This window comes from Brassica napus, chromosome C1, assembly GCF_020379485.1.
Source record: "Brassica napus cultivar Da-Ae chromosome C1, Da-Ae, whole genome shotgun sequence".
Classification (NCBI taxonomy): domain Eukaryota; kingdom Viridiplantae; phylum Streptophyta; class Magnoliopsida; order Brassicales; family Brassicaceae; genus Brassica; species Brassica napus.
In genome coordinates, this window is record NC_063444.1 from 43,111,763 (window position 1) to 43,130,368 (window position 18,606).

General features: G+C 38.1%; 3 protein-coding genes, 1 long non-coding RNA gene and 2 other non-coding genes across 7 annotated transcripts; 4 read left to right on the forward strand and 2 right to left on the reverse strand.

Annotated features, from left to right (window-relative positions):
- Nucleotides 1-1,115, reverse strand: LOC106386675 (transcription factor bHLH147-like). Of its 2 annotated transcripts, none has more exons than XM_013826490.3 (2): nt 923-1,115; nt 1-823 (listed from the first exon to the last, which is right to left on the reverse strand). In XM_013826490.3, exon 2 carries the CDS (start codon nt 779-781, stop codon nt 137-139), a length of 645 nt encoding a protein of 214 aa, XP_013681944.1. In that variant the 5' UTR covers nt 782-823; nt 923-1,115; the 3' UTR covers nt 1-136. The 2 variants fall into 2 exon arrangements, with proteins under 2 accessions (XP_013681944.1, XP_048602074.1); XM_048746117.1 differs by having other exon boundaries at nt 1-828.
- Nucleotides 1,116-3,190: 2,075 nt separating this feature from the next.
- Nucleotides 3,191-4,696, forward strand: LOC111203700. Its single transcript, XM_048743998.1, has 2 exons — nt 3,191-3,668; nt 3,726-4,696. The coding sequence occupies exons 1-2, from the start codon at nt 3,191-3,193 to the stop codon at nt 4,694-4,696; spliced, it is 1,449 nt and encodes a 482-aa protein (XP_048599955.1).
- A 7,788-nt stretch (nt 4,697-12,484) lies between these two features.
- Nucleotides 12,485-14,337, forward strand: LOC111204566. The gene is made up of 2 exons (XR_002657052.2): nt 12,485-13,426; nt 13,968-14,337. It is a non-coding gene; the product is annotated as an uncharacterized LOC111204566 (long non-coding RNA).
- LOC125581165 lies at nt 13,649-13,722 on the forward strand. Its single transcript, XR_007318875.1, has one exon. It is a non-coding gene; the product is annotated as a small nucleolar RNA R66 (small nucleolar RNA).
- On the forward strand, nt 13,791-13,884 carry LOC125581203. The gene has a single exon (XR_007318910.1). It is a non-coding gene; the product is annotated as a small nucleolar RNA snoR118 (small nucleolar RNA).
- Nucleotides 14,338-14,555: 218 nt separating the features above from the next.
- On the reverse strand, nt 14,556-16,864 carry LOC125580451 (probable protein phosphatase 2C 42). The gene is made up of 4 exons (XM_048744901.1): nt 16,363-16,864; nt 15,837-16,204; nt 15,532-15,768; nt 14,556-15,133 (listed from the first exon to the last, which is right to left on the reverse strand). The coding sequence occupies exons 1-4, from the start codon at nt 16,670-16,672 to the stop codon at nt 14,912-14,914; spliced, it is 1,137 nt and encodes a 378-aa protein (XP_048600858.1). The 5' UTR covers nt 16,673-16,864; the 3' UTR covers nt 14,556-14,911.
- Between the last annotated feature and the right edge of the window lie 1,742 nt (nt 16,865-18,606).

An 18,606-nucleotide genomic window follows, 5' to 3' on the forward strand; every position in this document is an offset into this window, starting at 1 on the left:
AGAAAAAGGATATACATGACGACATAGATTTGTAAAATATTCAAACAGAAAGCAATACAGTGAAGAATAACGAGAAACAGTTTTTTTTTTTTTTTTTAAAAATTATATAAGAAAAAAGAAACACAGTTTGGCCCAACTAACCAAGCACATGTGTTTGTCCCCCTTCATGACCTGTCGGAGAGCTGACGGCGGAGAGAATAGCAGTCATGGCGCGAATCTGCATCTCCATGGCAGCTATATAATCCGTCGTTTCTTCCAAAACCACGGGTAACGTCTGTTTACGGCAACCCGGAACTAACCGGCTCAGCGCTTTCACCTTTCTCTGTACAGATGGCATACCTTTAGCTTTAACCCTCGTAACCTTCGCTGTCTGTGTCTTTGACCGGAGACTCCCGGTGGTGATTGCCGGAGACGTAACCGAATTAGAGATTCTCGGCCGTTTGTGTTTCCTGAGTTTGAGATTAACGGCTTTGGATAGTATCGCTCGGCTCCACCGTGTTTTGCCTCTTGCCGTAACCGCCAAGGCGCTATCAGCGACTTCGCGCACGGCTCTACCGGTGTGAGGAGGCGAAGAGTGTGAGGAGGATGATTGAGCGATTCGAAGCTTTGTTAGGGCACGTGCAAGCTTCGTGGTGTAGATCTGTTGCTGCTTCTCCGATCTCCATTTCGTCGATGGAGAGGGAGGTACCAACGGCGGCGATTTTGTCTTCCGTTTCCGGCGAGAGAGGTCGGAGATAGAGCTCGTCATCGGCTGAAGTAACTGATTCGAGGTGGAGTTCATTAATCACCGGTCAAATCTCAGCGACTATTGGTTCGGTTTGATCTAATCTTCGACCGATCGGATCAAATACACGAATCGTAAATCAGGCGATGAGTAAACCGGAAAGACGATAACCGAGTGGTGGTTATTGTTTAATTTTACCTTTAACGGGGGAGACTGTTGAACGGAACGGAACGGAACGGAGAAGGAGGTGGGAGAGATGAGGTGTCACCGTGTCAGAAATGGTGTGGAGAGAGGAACACGAATCAATGAATCGCATTTTTATACATGATATTAAATTATCTTGTTAAATAAATTATGGTCAAATCTCCAAAATAACACTTTTCTAAGTTTATATCACAAAAATAGCACTCAAAAACAAAAATGATTAAAATTGCATTATATCTTTTGAAAATTTTAATTTTTTTATTTTTCAAAATTTGAAATCTTATCCCCAAAACCTCATTTCTCAACTCTAAACCCTAAACCCTAAACCCTAAACCCTAACCCTAAACTCTAAACCCTAAATCCTAAATTCTAAACCCTAAACCCTAATCCCTAAACCCTAAACTCTAAACCCTAAACCCTAAATTCTAAACCCTAAACCCTAAACCCTAAACCCTAAACTCTAAACCCTAAACCCTAAATTTTAAACTCCACCCTTTAACTTTAAACCCTAAATTTGTGACTTTTGATAAAACATTAAGTGTTATTTTTGTGACTTTTGATCTTAAGTGCTAGTTTGGAAATAAAAACTTGATTTATTGCTATTTTTGTCTTTTTCTCATAAATTATTGTTATTCTAGCTATTTTTTTTTTGCGCAAACAAACTCTTTTCTTATTTACAATTATCTCCTCGTATCTCAATTAGTACATTCCTTTTAACCAATGGAGATTTATAAAAGTGTTTCAAAATTATTGATTCCTAATCAACTCATTATATCTCAAAACCTAGACTATGGTTGAACGTGAGCCTCTCAAACCTAAACCATATTTAAAAAGTGTTTTTTAGTTGGGAAAATTGTGTTTTTACAGCAAAAAATGGTAAATATGTCTGTTTAGACTAATTTATATTTTGTGTCATTTTTTCCTATAACACCTTTTAATATTTTTGAAAATAAATTTAATAAATAGTTTTACAAACAAAAACAAAATTAGAAAATAGTAACTTTTGATAAAATACCTAAATGAACTTAGTGGTATTTTTTCCAGTTATAAAAAAGTTAAAATTATAAATTTAAGATTATGTTCTAAATAAAGTAGAAATGACATTCTACGAAGTAGAAAACGAAATCCATTTTTTTCATTGAATCTACAATGTTTAGAATACGTGATCTACGTAAATAGAAGTATTCTAAAAATATTTAGAATACACATTTCGCGCTTAACCTACCGTTCTAAAATCTTTAGAAATCAAAATCTACACATTAATATAAATCTAAAACACGTAGAAACCGACTTCTACAGAGTTACTATAAATCTAAAACATGTAGAAATCAAAATCTACACATTACTATAATTCTAAAAAACTGTAGAAACCGATTTCTACAGATTAGTTGTATTCTACGGATAAGAAATCAGTTCCTAAAAATATGGAAACAAAATATTTGGAAATATTCAATTTTATATTTTGAAACAAAAAATCGATTTTTTTTGACAAAAAAACGAAAAAGGAACTAAAAAAACAAAAAAAAACCTTGGCAACCTTCTTCGCCGTCTTCTATATTCCATTGATTGTTCACAAAAATTTCACAAAAATTTCACATTATTTCTACCATGATTCATGTCTATGCTTCATGTGGTGTTTGGGAATTGGTTGTATCTTCAGGTTGGAGGAGTTTTAATGTTAATAAAAAGAAAGGGGGAAGGTTACTTGCTTTGGAATTGAAGTCCTCTCTGGAACAGTTACAGAAAAACGTTATAGAGGATTTTGGTTTTGAAGAAACAGATGCCGATTTGGAGTTGAGTTACCTTCCTATTGGGTTGATCAATTCATCAGAATGTCCACCGGTGATCATTGGAAACTCAAGGCAAGTTCAAAATTTTCTAGGGTTTTGTAAGAAGCATCAGTCAACTCAATTGTGTGTCAGCTATAAAGCAAAGCAAGGAAATCCAAATAAGGTCGACATTGATCTTAATAAGATGCCAACTGATGCAAGTACTAGTGAAGAGATCGAGCGAAATCCTTGTGACATTGGGGCCGCTTCAAGTATTGTTAAGGGGGCTGAGCATAACGAGAAGAGGAAAGGGAAGATGAAGCAAAGTGAAGTTGATGGAGATGATTATGATGCTGACAAGCATAACGAGAAGAAGAAAGGAAAGATGAAGCAAGACGAGGTTGATGTAGATGATTATGATGCTGACAACATCAACTCCGAAAAATAAAACAGAGAAAAATTGGCAAAGAGTCCGGTGGTCGAATTGGTTAAGATGGGAGATTTTTTCCTCAACAAAACAGTTTTGAAAGCGAGGTTTGAGTTATGTGCAATGAAGCATAACTTTCACTACACAGTTACCAACTCCAATAAATCAGTTTGGTGTATTAGATGCGCTGATAAGGTGTGCTTTTGGGGTGCTCGAGCCGAGTGTTTGAAGGGATCCACATATTTTATTATTAAGAAGTATGTCGGTGTACATTCTTGCGCACCTTCAAGCAAAACCAGTGCCGGAAAGACAGCTTCAGCGAAAACGATAGGCGGTCTGATCATGCATAAATATGAAGGTATCAAGGAAGGGCCTAAAGTAAAAGATATTGTTCAGATTATGCGTAATGATTATGGATGTGAGATCTCTGATTCTTTAGCATGGGATTCCCGTGAATATGCAGTTAACGCTGTTAGAGGTGTTCCAGAGGAAAGTTATAGGAAAATACCAAAATACTTGCACATGCTGCGAGAGGCCAATCCGGGTACACATTCCTCTTATGAGACTGGCGTCAATGGTAGATTTTGATATCTGTTTATAGCGTTTGGTCAATCGATCAGAGGCTTTAGCAAAGTCGTGAGGCGTTTCATTGTTGTCGATGAAACATTCTTGAAAAGTAAATTCAAAGGGGTGCTACTGATTGCAACTGCTATAGATGAAAATTCAAATTTATATCCTATTGCATTTGGGATAGTAGACTCTGAGAATGAACATTATTGGGAATGGTTTATGAGACAGTTAAAAGTTGTTGTTGCTGATGATAATGGTTTGGCTTTTATTTCGGATAGACAAGTGTCAATAGCGAAGGCACTGGAGAAAGTGTATCCGCTAGCGAGACATGGTATTTGTATTCATCATTTGTTGAATAATGTGATATCATATTTCAAGGGGAAGGGATTAGCTGGGTTGATTTTTAAGGCTTCGAAGGCTTATAGAGTGGTTGGTTTCAAGAAGATGTTTGCTCATGTTTGCAATATCAGTCCAGCAATTGGAAATTATCTTATGGAAGCAGATGTCAAAAAGTGGGCTAGATGTCAATTTCATGGATACATGTATGACATTAGGACAAACAATCCTGCAGAGTCGATAAATTCTGCATTGCGTTCGCCGAGAGAGTTTCCCGTAATTCCTTTGTTGGACAGTATTAGAGAAATGCTGACACACTGGTTTTTTAAGCGTAAGAAGTTGATTTCAAAGCACACCCATCGTTTGACCATAGATGTGGAGGAAAAGATCGATAGGAGAATCGAAAATGGGAAAACTTTCGGAGTTTACCCTGTAACCGATAGCCAGCTGCTTGTTAAAGGCGATACAATTGACTGCTTTGTTGATTTGGACAAATTGACTTGTTCTTGTGGGAAGTACGACCTCTTGAAGATCCCTTGTAGACATGCAATAAAAGCCGGTTTCTTTGTTGGTAGAGAACCATATACATTGACAGATTTTTTGTATACCACAGGAGCTTGGAGAGAAGCTTATCAAGAAAGCATAAATCCCATTTCAGTTCCTTAAGATGGTTGGTCCGTCCCACAAGTTGTGGAAAATTTTGTAATGCTACCGCCTGAGACAAGAAAATCTCTTGGAAGAAATAGAAAACGCAGATATGAAACTGTTGAAGACAAAATCCGATCATCACAAGGATCACAGGAGGGTCAGCTTCGCAAGTGCAGTAGATGTGGTCTTGGTGGTCATAATAGAGCAACTTGCAAGATGCCAATATAGTCGATTTGTTTGCTGTGTTCTTCACAATTTAGTGAAAGTTTTTCAGACTTCATTTGCTTGATTTCTAGTAACTTTGTTTCAGTTTGTGACAACTTTGTTTCAGTCTTTCATAATATATTTGCTTGAATTTTAGTAACTTTGTTTCAGTTTGGGAGAACTTTGTTTAATTTTCATGATGTATTAACTTGGTTAGAAGATCTGAGTCAATTGATCCCTTTAACAAACTGTGATGTCCGATCCGTCGGGATCGATCGATCTGTAGACTAACCGGTCGATCCAGCCGGTCGATCCTGATCAATACGCAGAACAAACAAAAAACACAGACTATCTTTTGATCAACCTGGTACAGTTATCTCGATCGGCAAAGCTCGATCTCGTACCGATCTCGTACCGATCGATCGATCGACTATTTGGATCGATCGATCCCAGACTCTGATAAATCTCTATGACAGATTTCCCCACTTGATTTGAACCGAATTTAACTCATCAAAATAGAGAGAATAGGATAAAAACCTGCATTTATCTTCTCCTTCATGACTATACTTAATAGAATGGTAAATCACTATAGGTTATATAATTAATAAAAGTTACAATCCAAACTGGGTATATAAAACATGAAAACAACCCAGATCCGAATTCGAAATGCGCAGAAAATTTAAAAAAACGGTGGAATACAATGGAAAGATATAACTGATACTGATCATTGGTGGTCGTCAGGACTGCAGCTCCTACTCTGTCCTGGTGCTCGTCTGCTCCTATGGAGGCGTGAATCTCGCTCTGCATCGGCTGCTTCATCAGATGGTTCATCTCATGCGTCGTCTCCAGTCATACCAGCAGCCTCTGAAATCTGTGGAGCGCGGCAGCAAGAAGGAGTAGGTGGACATCTAATCTTTGCAAGTGCACCCCACACAGTCTGCATCATCGTCGAGAGCTTGACCAGTGTATCCGCAGTCCAGGCGAACTGCTGCTGCTGCGTACCATCTAATGGTGGTGCTCCAAAATCAAACTGACCAGTATATGGTGGTAACAAATACTCCATGAAAGGGTTTGGAGTATGATCGACTGAGATATCCGGAATGGTGTCATCCTCACATTGTGTCTGCGCAGGACCCGAAGAAGAGGAACCACGACGACGTTTTGAAGCTGGTGGAGGAGGCGTGTAAAGAACTTCAGCAGGAGGCATGAACTCCATGTTCTCCACAGACGCCAGAGATGTAATAGCGGGCTGTGGAAGCTTGTAATGTAGGATTGTCCCATCAGGCATGGTAAAACGGTAAATTTTACCAGAGTGGAGGATCTTGGTGTTTAGGAAGAACTGGGAATCAAATCTGTCAATCGTATCCACACAAGGAGTATCCGAAAGATCTATATCATGGTGCTTGAAGATCCGAGTAAGTAGACTGCCAATAGACTCATCCAAAGGCTTCTTGTCAAGAGGACGAAGACCCCTAAACTTCCTTTCAAACAACATCTGAGCAAACAAAGCTCCCATGTTTACCGAAAGCTCTGCTGGAGGTTCATCTGTAACGTCATACGTCGGCCTGAGAGCTAATTGCAGCCCGTAGTGAATAAGCTGCGCTTCATCCTCAGTAAGTGATCATGCTTCTGACTTTCCTCGTAGAAGATGACCCAAATATTTTGCTACCACTTACAAGACCGGGTTTATGAGCATTGCAAGTTTAGCTTCCCGAGATACATAAGAACTGTCTGCAATCTTGCCCCACAACAGGTAAATACAAGGGAACTTGGGCAAAGAGCATGCTTCATGTCGGGTCTCAAATCCGAATAGTGTACACAACTCGTGTATAGACATCTCATAAAGCATTCCTCTGCATAGGAATGTAAGTTTACCTTCGCTAGCAACTTTGTTTACCTCGGACTTGTAGTGCAACTCAACTGAAGAGAGGAACTGTATAACCAAGTCTGGATATAAGGGTTGAGGATCGTAGCCAAGAGTCCCAAGTCCCATGTTTTCCCACATCTTTTTGACATCACGCAGAATTCCCAACTCCTTTGTAATGTAATCACAGATGAACTTTGTTGGTTTCAATCTCATCCGCTGCAAACCATTGTAGAAAATGCAGTGGTAATCACTCCAACCAGCATAGTAATCGCGGTTTGCGTAGGATGCAAGTTCTTTCAGCATCTTCTTACTTGAGATATGTCGGTTATGAATTGTAGGGAGTTTAGAGAATTGAGTCAATGGTTCACGAGGCCAAGGGGCTGCTTCGCGAGGCTCATCACTTTCGGGCTGAGCTGAGGTCGAAGCAGCTGTTGTGTCACGTGTATGTGTTGCCGCTGGTGCTGCTTCCTTGGTTTTTTTCGTGTCTGTGTTGCCGCTGGTGCTGCTTCCTTGGTCTTTTTCGGTGCTCCTTTTTTCACCATTTTCTGCACACAACCCTTAACAAATGAGTTCTCAAAGGTAAAACTGAGTAAATTGGCATGGACAATGATTCAACACCAATGCAACTCAACAACTAACATTACAACATCAACAATCTCACTCTAATAATTCCAAATTTCGAAAAAAAAATTTAAGAAGTAACCCTAATTTCTTAAATCAAACTTAAAACTACGAATTAAGGCATGGGCTATATGGAAAATCGTCCCTAATCATCACCCTAACAACACACGGTTTAAGCCAAAACAACTTAAAAAACACAAAAATTTCACTTTTTGCTATTTGAATTTCGAACTATAGAAGTGGAGATAGAGTTTTATACCTTGGCAGATCGACCGAAAGAGTGGTAGATTCGGAAATAGCTCACGAAATCGTGTGGGTTAGGCTCAAGAATCGTCCAAATCGGAGTTAAATCGAGAGAGAAAGGGTTTATGATCTTCGGTTTGATCTCATTCTCTCAAGAACAATTGGGGAAGGAGATAAAAGTGAGGGTTTGATCTAAGTCTCTCACGATTTTATTCATAAAATCGTGTAAGTCCGGTTCAAATTAAGTGGGTATCAAACCGGATTTAACCGACGGAAACCATGAAATCGATTTGAGAGACTTATCTGGATGCGGGATCGATCGATCTCAAAGACAGATCGATCGATTTACACGTGAATGAGCTTTGACGAACGAGCGTACTAGAACAGGTCGATCAAAATATACTGCACGTTTTTTGTTTGTTCTGCATAATGATCAGGATCGGCCGACTAGATCGACCGGGTACTTTCAGAACGATCGATCTGTCTAGATCGAGCTTTTCCGGATCGACCAGTTAGTTTCGATCGATCGATCAATTTAGGCAGACCGGTTTTGCAATTGTTTTTTTGAGTTTAGGGAACTTTATGGTTTCTCAATTGATAATGTTGTCTTTCATTTTGTAAACTCAAGTACTGTATATAGCAAAAATACTATTATAACATAAACTTTTTATGTTATGACATAAACTCCTAAAATCATTACAAAATAAGTCTAAAAAAGCATAACCAACAATAAATCATAAATCATAAATCATCAATCTCAACATACTCGGCAGGCTTACTATACTTAATAGGCTCATACTTTGACATTTTCTCAATCAATTCTGGATCATTAGGTGCTTCCCATAGATCCCACACAATCTTTATCCGAGCTCCCCAGATGTTATCATCACTCACCAAAGATATGTCCAACCCAAGCACATGGCATTCGATGTGTTTTATAGTGTACACACCACAATGACAGTTAAGTCGTTTAAGACCACTCATAGGTACATAGGAAACATTGTACGGAGTGATGGTGAGATGCTTCTGTACTGTCAATGACTGAACGGCTTTGACAATCCGAGGAATACGCTGCGCGAAAGCTTCCACTTCCTTGATTTTTTTCTACCCCCGCAATCAAACACCTGGATATTCCTAGTCTCAAAACTGATGCATAAAGCAATCCAATGGTTGCAATTAACCCAGACAGGAACATACATCCGATCCACATCGACATTCCACAACATCCGTGTTCTTCCATGAGAAGGCAGTTCACCTTTACTGTATTCCAGTAATAACGGATCCATAGTGTAATTCTTAATACCCTTACTGAAATTCTGGTAATCCTTAGCGATGAGGTCGCTGAAGACGCATGTCATGAAAGCAACACAGTCTACGTTCCATCGTTTCAATGTTGTTCTTTCCCAGAAAACATACATTACAGCATCAATTTCCTACAAAACAAAGACAAATCTGTAATGTAAACATTTATAGAAATGAGCGGTTGAATGCTTACATAGTTTTTAGGCCAACTGCTTGCAGACATAATTCGTCCGGCTAGATCATCGTCTAACATAGAAGGACCAATTTGTATAGCTCTGTAAACAAAATACAATGGTAGAGATGTCAATTACTAAGAACATCAACGGAATGATATATACAAAGGAATAACATACGTTCGTGTATTTTGCCAGTCCTGCATCTTCTTAAAATCTGCAGGATGAACAAACACCAAGCAGCGATCAGGGAAATCTTCGCCGTCTAGCTTCATATCTCGGTCATCTAATCGGACGGCTGGCTTCTTCAATGATTTTGGAAGTTCCAATGAATCTGCTGGCTTCTTCAATGATTTTGGAAGTTCCAACCAATCCAAAGAATCTGCTGGCTTCTTTAATGATTTTGGAAGTTCCAACCAATCCAATAAGTCTTCGACTTTAGCTTGAGAATGATTCAAACCTTTAAAAAATGTGTCTAGTGGAAGGTTCTTCATGCAACTTTCCAAAAACTCTTGTGTACCCATACGAAGATCACTAGCTGATGATTGAGTAACGTTTGCACGAGGTAAATTGACACACGAATCAGCAATCTTTAACTCTTGTTTTTTTACAGCCTCTCGACAAACACTTACAAATAAAATTTACACATACAAATTTCAAGTTAAAAATAGAGCCATTACATAAACGTCAAGTTCCAAATCCATAATAAACATACAAACTTCCAAATACATATTACATTAAATAGAGGCATTACATAAACGTCAAGTTTCAAATACATATTACCGCCTAGTTCCAAGTTCCAAGTTCCAACAACCTAGCTTCAAAGACCTACATTCCATCGCCTAGTTTCAAACTTTCAATAACTTTTAACGCTTTCTCTTAGTAGTTACCTTTTTCTTTGATGGAGCTGTGCCTTTTTTGTTGGTGCTAGGACCAGTGTTGATTTTGGTCATGCTAGGACCGCTTGCTTGATCACTCTTTCCCACCAATTCAGTCACCACTAAAGTTGTCCTGAGCTGTGTAATCTCAGCCTCAATTTTCCCCAACCTGTCGGTTACAACTGTCCCAAACTGCTCAATTCTCTCCGAATCTGTCCTGAGTTGTGTAACCTCAGTCTCAATCTTCCCCAACCTGTCCGAGAACTGCTGACAGAATTTCTCCCCAAAAATAGTAAAAGAAGCTTGTACCAGACCCTCCAAGAAGTTTTTCATATATGTGTCAATATTACCTTTTGATGAAGCAGCTAGCTGGCACAAGACATTCTTTTTCCTTGACTCTGCTCCTCGGTCCGCATTCTTTCTCTTGTTTCTTCCCGAAACATCAGCTGTGCCATCAACATTCTTTGCAACATGACTATTCTCACCCCTCTCAGTATCAGCTGCTTGATCCTCTCATTTCTCTTCGCCAGCTTCCTCAAATTCGGAGCTCGTAGCTTCTTTTACTCCCCAATTGTTCCAATCATGTTTTCTATTGATCATATCCAAAATGCGATCCACTTTTCATCTTTCTTCTCATCCTTCTGTACAAAATCAGTTGCCAAAAGGACCACTCCATCTATGTGGGATTCCATGAATGAATGCAAAATCTCCTAAAAAAAAATCAAATCATTAGTAAAGTGAACAAGACAATAAACATTTTTATTAGAAAAATATATGCATACCTTTTCTGGGAATAAGTTCTCAACGCCAATGATATCTTCATTAGAACATTTTGCACATCCTCTCCAATTACCACACAGTGGACCTGTAAAATTTTTGCTGACTTTTGTGCCACAAATCTCTCCTAAAGCAGGAACATCTTCCATTATCAAAATCTGGAAACCAAACAAGAATCCTTCCATCAGATACCCGTCCTTCTGCTCCAATTTATGTCTTGTTTTATCAATTTGCTTCAGAAGGAAATCAAACGAGTACAGACCCCATGGGTAATTCCGAAGCTTCTCCAAATATCATCGCCAACTTCATGTACAGATGCGGGATATTCACCTTCTCATCCTTCCCCATCACCACACCCATAATAACGCAAAGATATATCAGTCTCACCCTATTAACCCAAGTCTAGGTATTGCTTTCTTCCAAATGCTTCTTTTTTATGATCTGCAAGTTTATTTTTCCATTTGTCTTTATCTGCTTGCTCCAAAAACCATCATCATCTTTCCATGTCACTAACCCACTGTTCTTCTCTCGCTTCACTTTCAGACCAGTGACAACATGATACTCTTGCAATCCAAAACGCAGAGGCCTCCTAGCGAAAGTGAACCACTTCTCATGTCTCTTGCTTGTCATCAACTCCTTACACAAGAAAGAGTGTACCAACCTCGCCGAAAACTTCAGATCATTCTTCTGGATAACCATAATATGCGAAAAAATAGGATCTTTCATAACTTCATCGAATTCTGGCTCCATTTTTTCCTTCAGAAACTCGAGAAGTTTTAGTCGGCAGCTGTTATTAATCTTCTTAACCTGAGGTTCCAACCCCTCACCGTATAAACGACTAGGCAACTCCAACTCCATACCTGAAAATTGAATACAATACAACACATAGCTATTAATAACAAATATCACAGCTCAATTAAATAATGTCTCTTAATACTCTATCAATAAACAATGTCAACAAAATCTAAAAGAATTAGCATTCTCACTGTATCAATTCCAATTTTCGGGTGTTTTGATTTTTTTTTTAAGAACAAAACCTAAAATTCCTAAATATATCCAAAAAATATGATTTAAGCCATGGGTTGTGTACAAAATCGTCTCTAATCATCATCTTAACACATGATTGAAGCCTAAACATCCTAACAAACTCAAAAAAATTTACCTTTTACCTTTTTATTTCCAAACTCTAGAAAGAAGTGGAGATAGAGTTTCATACCTTTGCAGAACGAACTAAAGAGTGATAGATTCGTAAAAAGTTCACGAAATCGTATGTGTTAGGCCGAATAATCGTCCAAATCATAGTGAAATTGAGTGAGTTAGGGTTTATGAACTTGGGTGAGACTTTGATTTTCTCCCCCTTTGTTCGTGAATGGGAAATTATGGGTTTCATCCCAAAGAAATCGAGTTTAAAGAGTTGAAATCATGCTTGGTCGGTTCAAATCAAGTGAGAATCAATCCGGATATAATCGAAGAAAACCAAAAAATCGATTTGGGATACTTTCCTGGGGACGGGATCGATCGATCCATATATACAGATCGGTCGATCTGTATAAATCGACCTTCGCCGATCGAGTGAAATGGACCAGGTCGATCAGTATATACTCCGCATTTTTTTGTTCTGCATAATGATCGGGATCGATCGATCCGTTGGACCTTGTAAATTCGGATCGATCGATCCCTCATGATCGAACTCATTATATATTTTATTAAAAAAATTACAATTTTAAGGGCATTACTGCTATTTTGAAAAAAAATAGTCTAATAAGACATAAAGTAATAGATATTAGTCTAAAAATACATAGTTACCATTTTTTTGCTCTAAAAAAACAATTTTCCCTTTTTAGTTTTAGGCATCTCGAGGTTTGGTTACCACACAGTTTCCTCTTTTGTGTGTTCTGTTTGTTTAATTTTCATGCTTTTGGAGTTTTTGTTTTAACTCTTTGCATTATTTTTTCTTCTCTTGATTCAATATGGTAGATGTTGAAACAACTATTTAACATACTCAAGGAGTTATGTATTCAATATAACATTTGAGGTGATTTGACTTTTAATGAAAATTTAGATGATTTCAATAAGTTATAGAGATTTAGGTGATTTTTGTTAAACCACTCTAGAATATACCTTAAAACATGAAATTTGGGTTTTAATTTTTTTAACTAAGAAACTCCACCAAAACACCATAAAATCACCTGAAAACTTTAAAACTCCAAACTTAAAATATTTTCAATAACAGTGGATTTTAGAGTACTCTACGAAATGTTAAGCTCAATAAGAATGAAATTTAAATGAATTTTTAAAATTCATGTTTGAATACTAATGGATTTATCGTTTTAATATAAATCACCTAAAATCTCTCGGTTGAATACGTTATTCGTAAAAGAAGTGTTTGAAGCGGTGGAATAAATTGAATCAAGTCGGGTAGCATTAGATTGTTTGTGGTACTTAAGAATCCGGTTTGGAGTAAGCACGTCCACTGTGAAATAAGACCTCCCCGAAATGAAAACGAATGGGCTTTCTTCAAGTCAGGCCTGTAATGAATTAAAAGGCCCATTAATCTGACCCATTTTATCTGAAGTTTACGCCCTAGAAAACCCTAACTCCTAACATCACCATGTATATATACTAAACACTGCCGGCGAGAGATGTAATCATTCATTCGTTCTCCTCTTGATCGATCGCTTGTGTATGTTTGCTGTTAATTTCATCTTAAAAAATGTTTTGGTTACGTGCTTAGATTCGCCTCTCTACTTGATTTTCCTGTAGAATTTTAAATATCTATCGGATGAATCGAGAGGCGATAAATTTAAGCAGGGGCGTTGAGTCGCTTCGCCTATGTAAAAAACAGGCATAGCGAATAAGCTCGTGCTATATCTAATTGTGTTTTTTTTTCGTGTTTCTTTGAGGATCCTATGATGGCATGAAATCTTTGAGACCTGATTTATATTGATGAAAAGCTATAAGCATTTATACTCTGAGGATCCTACTTTATTTTTGTATTGGTATTGTGGTTTTTGAATTAAATTGGCGATTTGAATCTAAAGATAGAAAAAGATGATGAATATGCACTGGGCTCTGAGTTGTTGATTTGACAGTCAACTTCTTTTTGATGGATAATGCAGCCTAGAAAGCTTAATCTGATTCTTCTATCTTTGTTTTCATAGTTCTCTTAAAATCTATATTCAGTTGTTGCATCTTGTCTGAAATCTTTATCTGTGTGGTTGTAGATACTTATCAGCCGAACCTTTCAAGCCGTATGCGTAAACTTCAGTTCTGACTTCAGAAGCGACTTGCTTTGTTGACCATTGCCATAATGAGTCCTTGTATGAAATGCGAAGAAACAAATTATTCTAAAGGAAAAAGTTTTAGTTATTTCCTTATTCAAAATTATGTCTATTTTGCAGCTGGGAAATTTTTCCTTAAATATTAATTTCTTAAATTGTTATGAAGGTGCATATTATTGAACAAGAACAATAAATTTCCCGCCATTTTTGAGAAAAATGTTTGTGGCTATGTCTTAAATATTTCTATTTTGTAGACGTATTCAATGTATAGCCCAATAAACTTGCACATTAATCAAACAAACCATTTCATGAATAATTCTTTTGCAAGACATTTTAAAAGGTTATATTAATGAGTATGCTTGCGTTAATAGCATTTTACATCCCTCGCAGTTTTCATTAATAAATTATACAGCTCCATTAAGAACGATAAGCAGATATGCCCATGCCACATATAAAGAGGCCTGCTATATTAGTAAATTGTACAGCTCCATTGTAATTTACATTCACCGTCCTGCTACACGAAGTTACATCTGGTGAAAAAATAATATATCAATTTTACAGACTTACTGCCTCATGCTCGTCAGGTGAGATAAACAAACATATAAGAAAAACGACACGCAGTTTTTGAGGAACAGCAAGACGGAATGAACTGAAAACAAGAAAAGTAGTAGTCTAGTAGACATCAGAAGAGAACTATGCAGACTTGAAAGTAAACCAGAGTCAAACATAACCGCTTAATACAACACAACTCATTACGTACCCTGCCGTTTCCATATTTTGATTGTTGCCCAGTGTTTTTTATTACCTTCTAGGCAGAAGTGATCATATAACCAAGTAAGAAGATGAAAATAAAACATTTGTAAAATGTTTTTCGTAAATTATGTTTTTCAGTGTTCAAGAGCACTCCGGACCGAGAGTGCCGAGTCTTGAGTCGTGTTCATGTGCCCTCTCGCGATGAGGTCATGGTTCAAGAACACTACTATAACCGTGATGTCATCATGAAAATGGCGTCTCACTTTCTTGTCAATCTTCCTTAGATCTGAATATCTCATCTCTCTTTTCCTCGCTGCCTCTTGAAGAGCCGCTTTTATCAGTCTCTTAGCGCTTCCCTGAAGACAAAGAGAGACAACACAACAAGACACAGTCCAACAAATCAACTTATATCCTGAACACAAGGAGTCACAGTCCAACAAATCATATTATATCCAGAACACAAGTAGACACAGTCTAAGAAATAAATTGTATATCCAGAACACAAGGAGACACAGTCTAACAAATTAATTTTAATATCCAGAACACAAAGAGACACAGTCCAACAAATCAACTCTATATCCAGAGACTTGTAATTATTGGGAGACTAATGACTCAGCTCCTATCTGAAACCTATCCAGCCCAGAACCTCAAACCAGATGCAATCAAGAAACATTAAAGTTCGGCTCCTCAACAATATAACTCTAAGAGCAAACTACATTTTGTTTGAGAGAGAGAAGTTACAATAGAAACTTACAGCGCGAGGGTGGCTATGAACAATCTCAACTGCTTTTTCATTACTCAAATGCTCCCAAAGACCATCAGACGCAAAGATGAGGAACGAGTCGTTAGGGTGCAGAGGATGAGAGAGTATGGTGGGGGTTGCAGACATCAAAGGTCTCTTCATTGGCTCTGCAATCCTGAACTTCTGAGCGATCGGTTCCCTGTTAAACTCCGGCCGTTTCATGTACATATCTCCTATAGATCTCGAAACCTAACAATGAACCACTAGCAAATATAAATTCACCGCCCAGGAATTAGATGGAAAGCTCAAGTACTGACCTGGATGATGCCCTTAACTCTCCAAACACCATGCCGAAACACAACGATCTGCGGATCATCAGGATGCAAGTCCTTGAGCTCCCAACGGATATCCTCATTGTTAGCATTGTGCTCACTCGACAGCTGGATCGCAGAGAGCCCACCACAGTTACTTTTCTTCCCGAGAACAACGCGTGAATCTCCGAGACTCGCCACGAAGAGAGTACTCTGATAAATCACTCCAACCAAACAACAAGTCCCAACGGTAGCCAAATTAGGCATCGTACTCCAGAGCTCAGAGACAATAGAAGCAAAACCCTCTTCTGTCGCGTGAAAGGCTCTCTCAATAGTCTCCCTCGTAACAACCCCTTGCGTCTCCGCTGATATCTCTGCATAACCATAAAGCCTAAGCAATTCAAACATAAGAGAGATTCAAAAGTGAAAGAAACCTAACTTTGCCTAGATTCAAAGTCAAAGAACCTAACTTTGCTCAAACCCTAAAACAGAGTAAAAAGTTCAAAGAACCTAACTTTGTTGACCTACGAACCTCGAAAACGGTTGAAGAGATTGTCACAGACGTAGCGAGCAGCTTCGGGGCCGCCGTGACCGTCGTAGACACCGACGAAAGTCCCGAAGTTACCAGACTCGATCTGGCTCTGATCCTCGAGGACCTGATTCGCCTGAATCACGGCCATGGAGAATTCTCCGCCGCGGTACTTGCCGAGATCGCGGAACCAGAGCAGCCCGTCTTTCCCTTCGCCGCCGCCGCCACCGCCCGATCCGGACTCTGAGCTATCGAAGGTTTGCCCGAACGGCTTGAAACAGAGAGACAACAGATTCATCAATGAACCTGACATTCAACATCTCTCGGAAACACACCCCCCCACGCGCGAATCTCTCTCTCTCTCTCTCTCTCTCTCTCGGTCACTGATCCTTTAGGGTAAGGAGCGGGCTTTGGGGATGAACGACGACGAAAACGGGTATAGATCGGGGGAGAGGAGAGAGGAGAGAGAGAGAGAACCCTAGGTCTCTTAATGGAAGGGAAGATGCGTAGGATAATATGTTTGGCGTAGGATAAGGACTTTAAAAGGCGTAGGTTAGTAGTGGACGGACGTGTCTTGTCCGGTTGCAGAGGAACATAGAAATTCTCCCTTGTAATTTTTTGTCTGATGAAGAGAGCGATCTTCCTTAGCTGTCTCGACATTTTATTTAATCTTACACTATTACAATTGTTGGCTCAAAAAAGAAATCACTGTTAGCCAAATCAATATCATAAAGTTTGAATAGTGAATTTGAATAAGTTCGGTATCATGTTTTCATTTAAATATTTTTTATTATAAAATTGGCAAATATGTTATTGTCATACCAATTTTATTACTAGTAACACTATTTTTTATAAAAAAATATCAGTTACTTGTGTTTTTGATATTTTTTTAGCATTATCTTCATTTCAGGTTATTATGCAGCTGCTTTGCTTATTACTGCTAAAACCTTAATAGTTGAAATAGTTGGAAAAAAATTATATGCAATGTGTTATAGTAGCTAGCTATAAGATTAGTCTTTTGTCCATAAATATGATCCTTCAAACGATACATCCATACATTCCGAGATCTTTCACTTCCACTACTGGATAAGTGCTTTCCCACGCGGGGCCTAGCTTTCCCCAACCATCGGTGTGTGTTAACTCAAGATGTTGGGCTATGTCCAAGTCTACTACTAGACTGTGAATGAGATGGTTGTGCACTATCCTTGTAAATTTCTTTTAGCGTATATACTGTATTGCAAACTCATCTCAATGCATATAGCACAATCCATGTCAATGAAAAAAAATTATATATAGTACAAAGCAGATATCTATTAAAATGTGCAGGTGATTCTTAGAGCATGTTTATTGGAGGTTCTTAGGTTGGAGTTTTTAGCGGAATATAAAAAATCGTCTCTTAACTTTTAACTAAAAAATTTAAGAACTTAAATATCAAACCCTCCAATAAACATGCTCTTACGATCTATACTTATTCTCCACTTATAATGAACAATTCTTTTTTTTGTAACAGCTGATTTATTTCTTTAGACCATTATAGTAAGGTTTATGTAAGAAAAAAAAATGAACGTAGTATAAAAACTCACTGTAATTGACACATACGTACAGTTAGCCACCTATATAATCTTTTTTCTTAAACGTAATCTTTTGTTATTTCTTTGTAGAAACATTTGTTTAATTGTTTTGTTATTAAGTAAAAAGAGTTATGCGCGACTTAGGAAGAAGACACCATCAAAGCCTAAAATCAGCCAAAGGGGTGGTTAGCAATCGCATGTCATCTTTCCTTTCTTCTGTCTTTGAATGCAACAAAGGCGCATACAAGATTCCGAGAAGGATTGTGAATGGTGGACCGACTTCTGATCTCTTTGACAAGAAAAAGTCCGTTACCGATATTTTACTATTTTCTCTCCTCTATTTTTTCCTTTTGACGTCTTGGCCTATGATCTGTTTTGTTCTATGCATTGTATCGGATGTATTTGTATTGAACTTTGGTTTAGTCATTCTATTATCCTAGAGGGAAAAAGAAAAGAAAAGTGAGAGATGGAAATAGAATTTAAACATCATCTCATGGCTGGAAGGGGTACTGATTGGAAGAGGTTTATTCGCTGAGAACTTAGGCTCAGGGCCGGCTCAACGGTGTCCAGGGCCATGGGGCAAAAAAAAAATTTTAATTTCTAAACTATTATTTTTCTTTAAAAAATCTGATAAATATATGTTTTTTTCAACCATAAGTATTTTAAAAAATAAATC

What these genes read in the sequence shown, in the direction of transcription:
- LOC106386675 (XM_013826490.3), bottom strand. Translation starts at nt 781, where the DNA reads ATGAACTCCACCTCGAATCAGTTACTTCAGCCGATGACGAGCTCTATC.
- LOC111203700 (XM_048743998.1), top strand. Translation starts at nt 3,191, where the DNA reads ATGGGAGATTTTTTCCTCAACAAAACAGTTTTGAAAGCGAGGTTTGAG. An exon ending in GCTGCGAGAGGCCAATCCGG is followed by an intron (nt 3,669 to 3,725) that starts GTACACATTCCT and finishes ATCTGTTTATAG; the next exon opens with CGTTTGGTCAATCGATCAGA.
- LOC125580451 (XM_048744901.1), bottom strand. Translation starts at nt 16,672, where the DNA reads ATGTCAGGTTCATTGATGAATCTGTTGTCTCTCTGTTTCAAGCCGTTC. An exon ending in TCTCTTCAACCGTTTTCGAG is followed by an intron (nt 16,205 to 16,362) that starts GTTCGTAGGTCA and finishes ATGGTTATGCAG; the next exon opens with AGATATCAGCGGAGACGCAA. An exon ending in GAGTTAAGGGCATCATCCAG is followed by an intron (nt 15,769 to 15,836) that starts GTCAGTACTTGA and finishes GTTCATTGTTAG; the next exon opens with GTTTCGAGATCTATAGGAGA.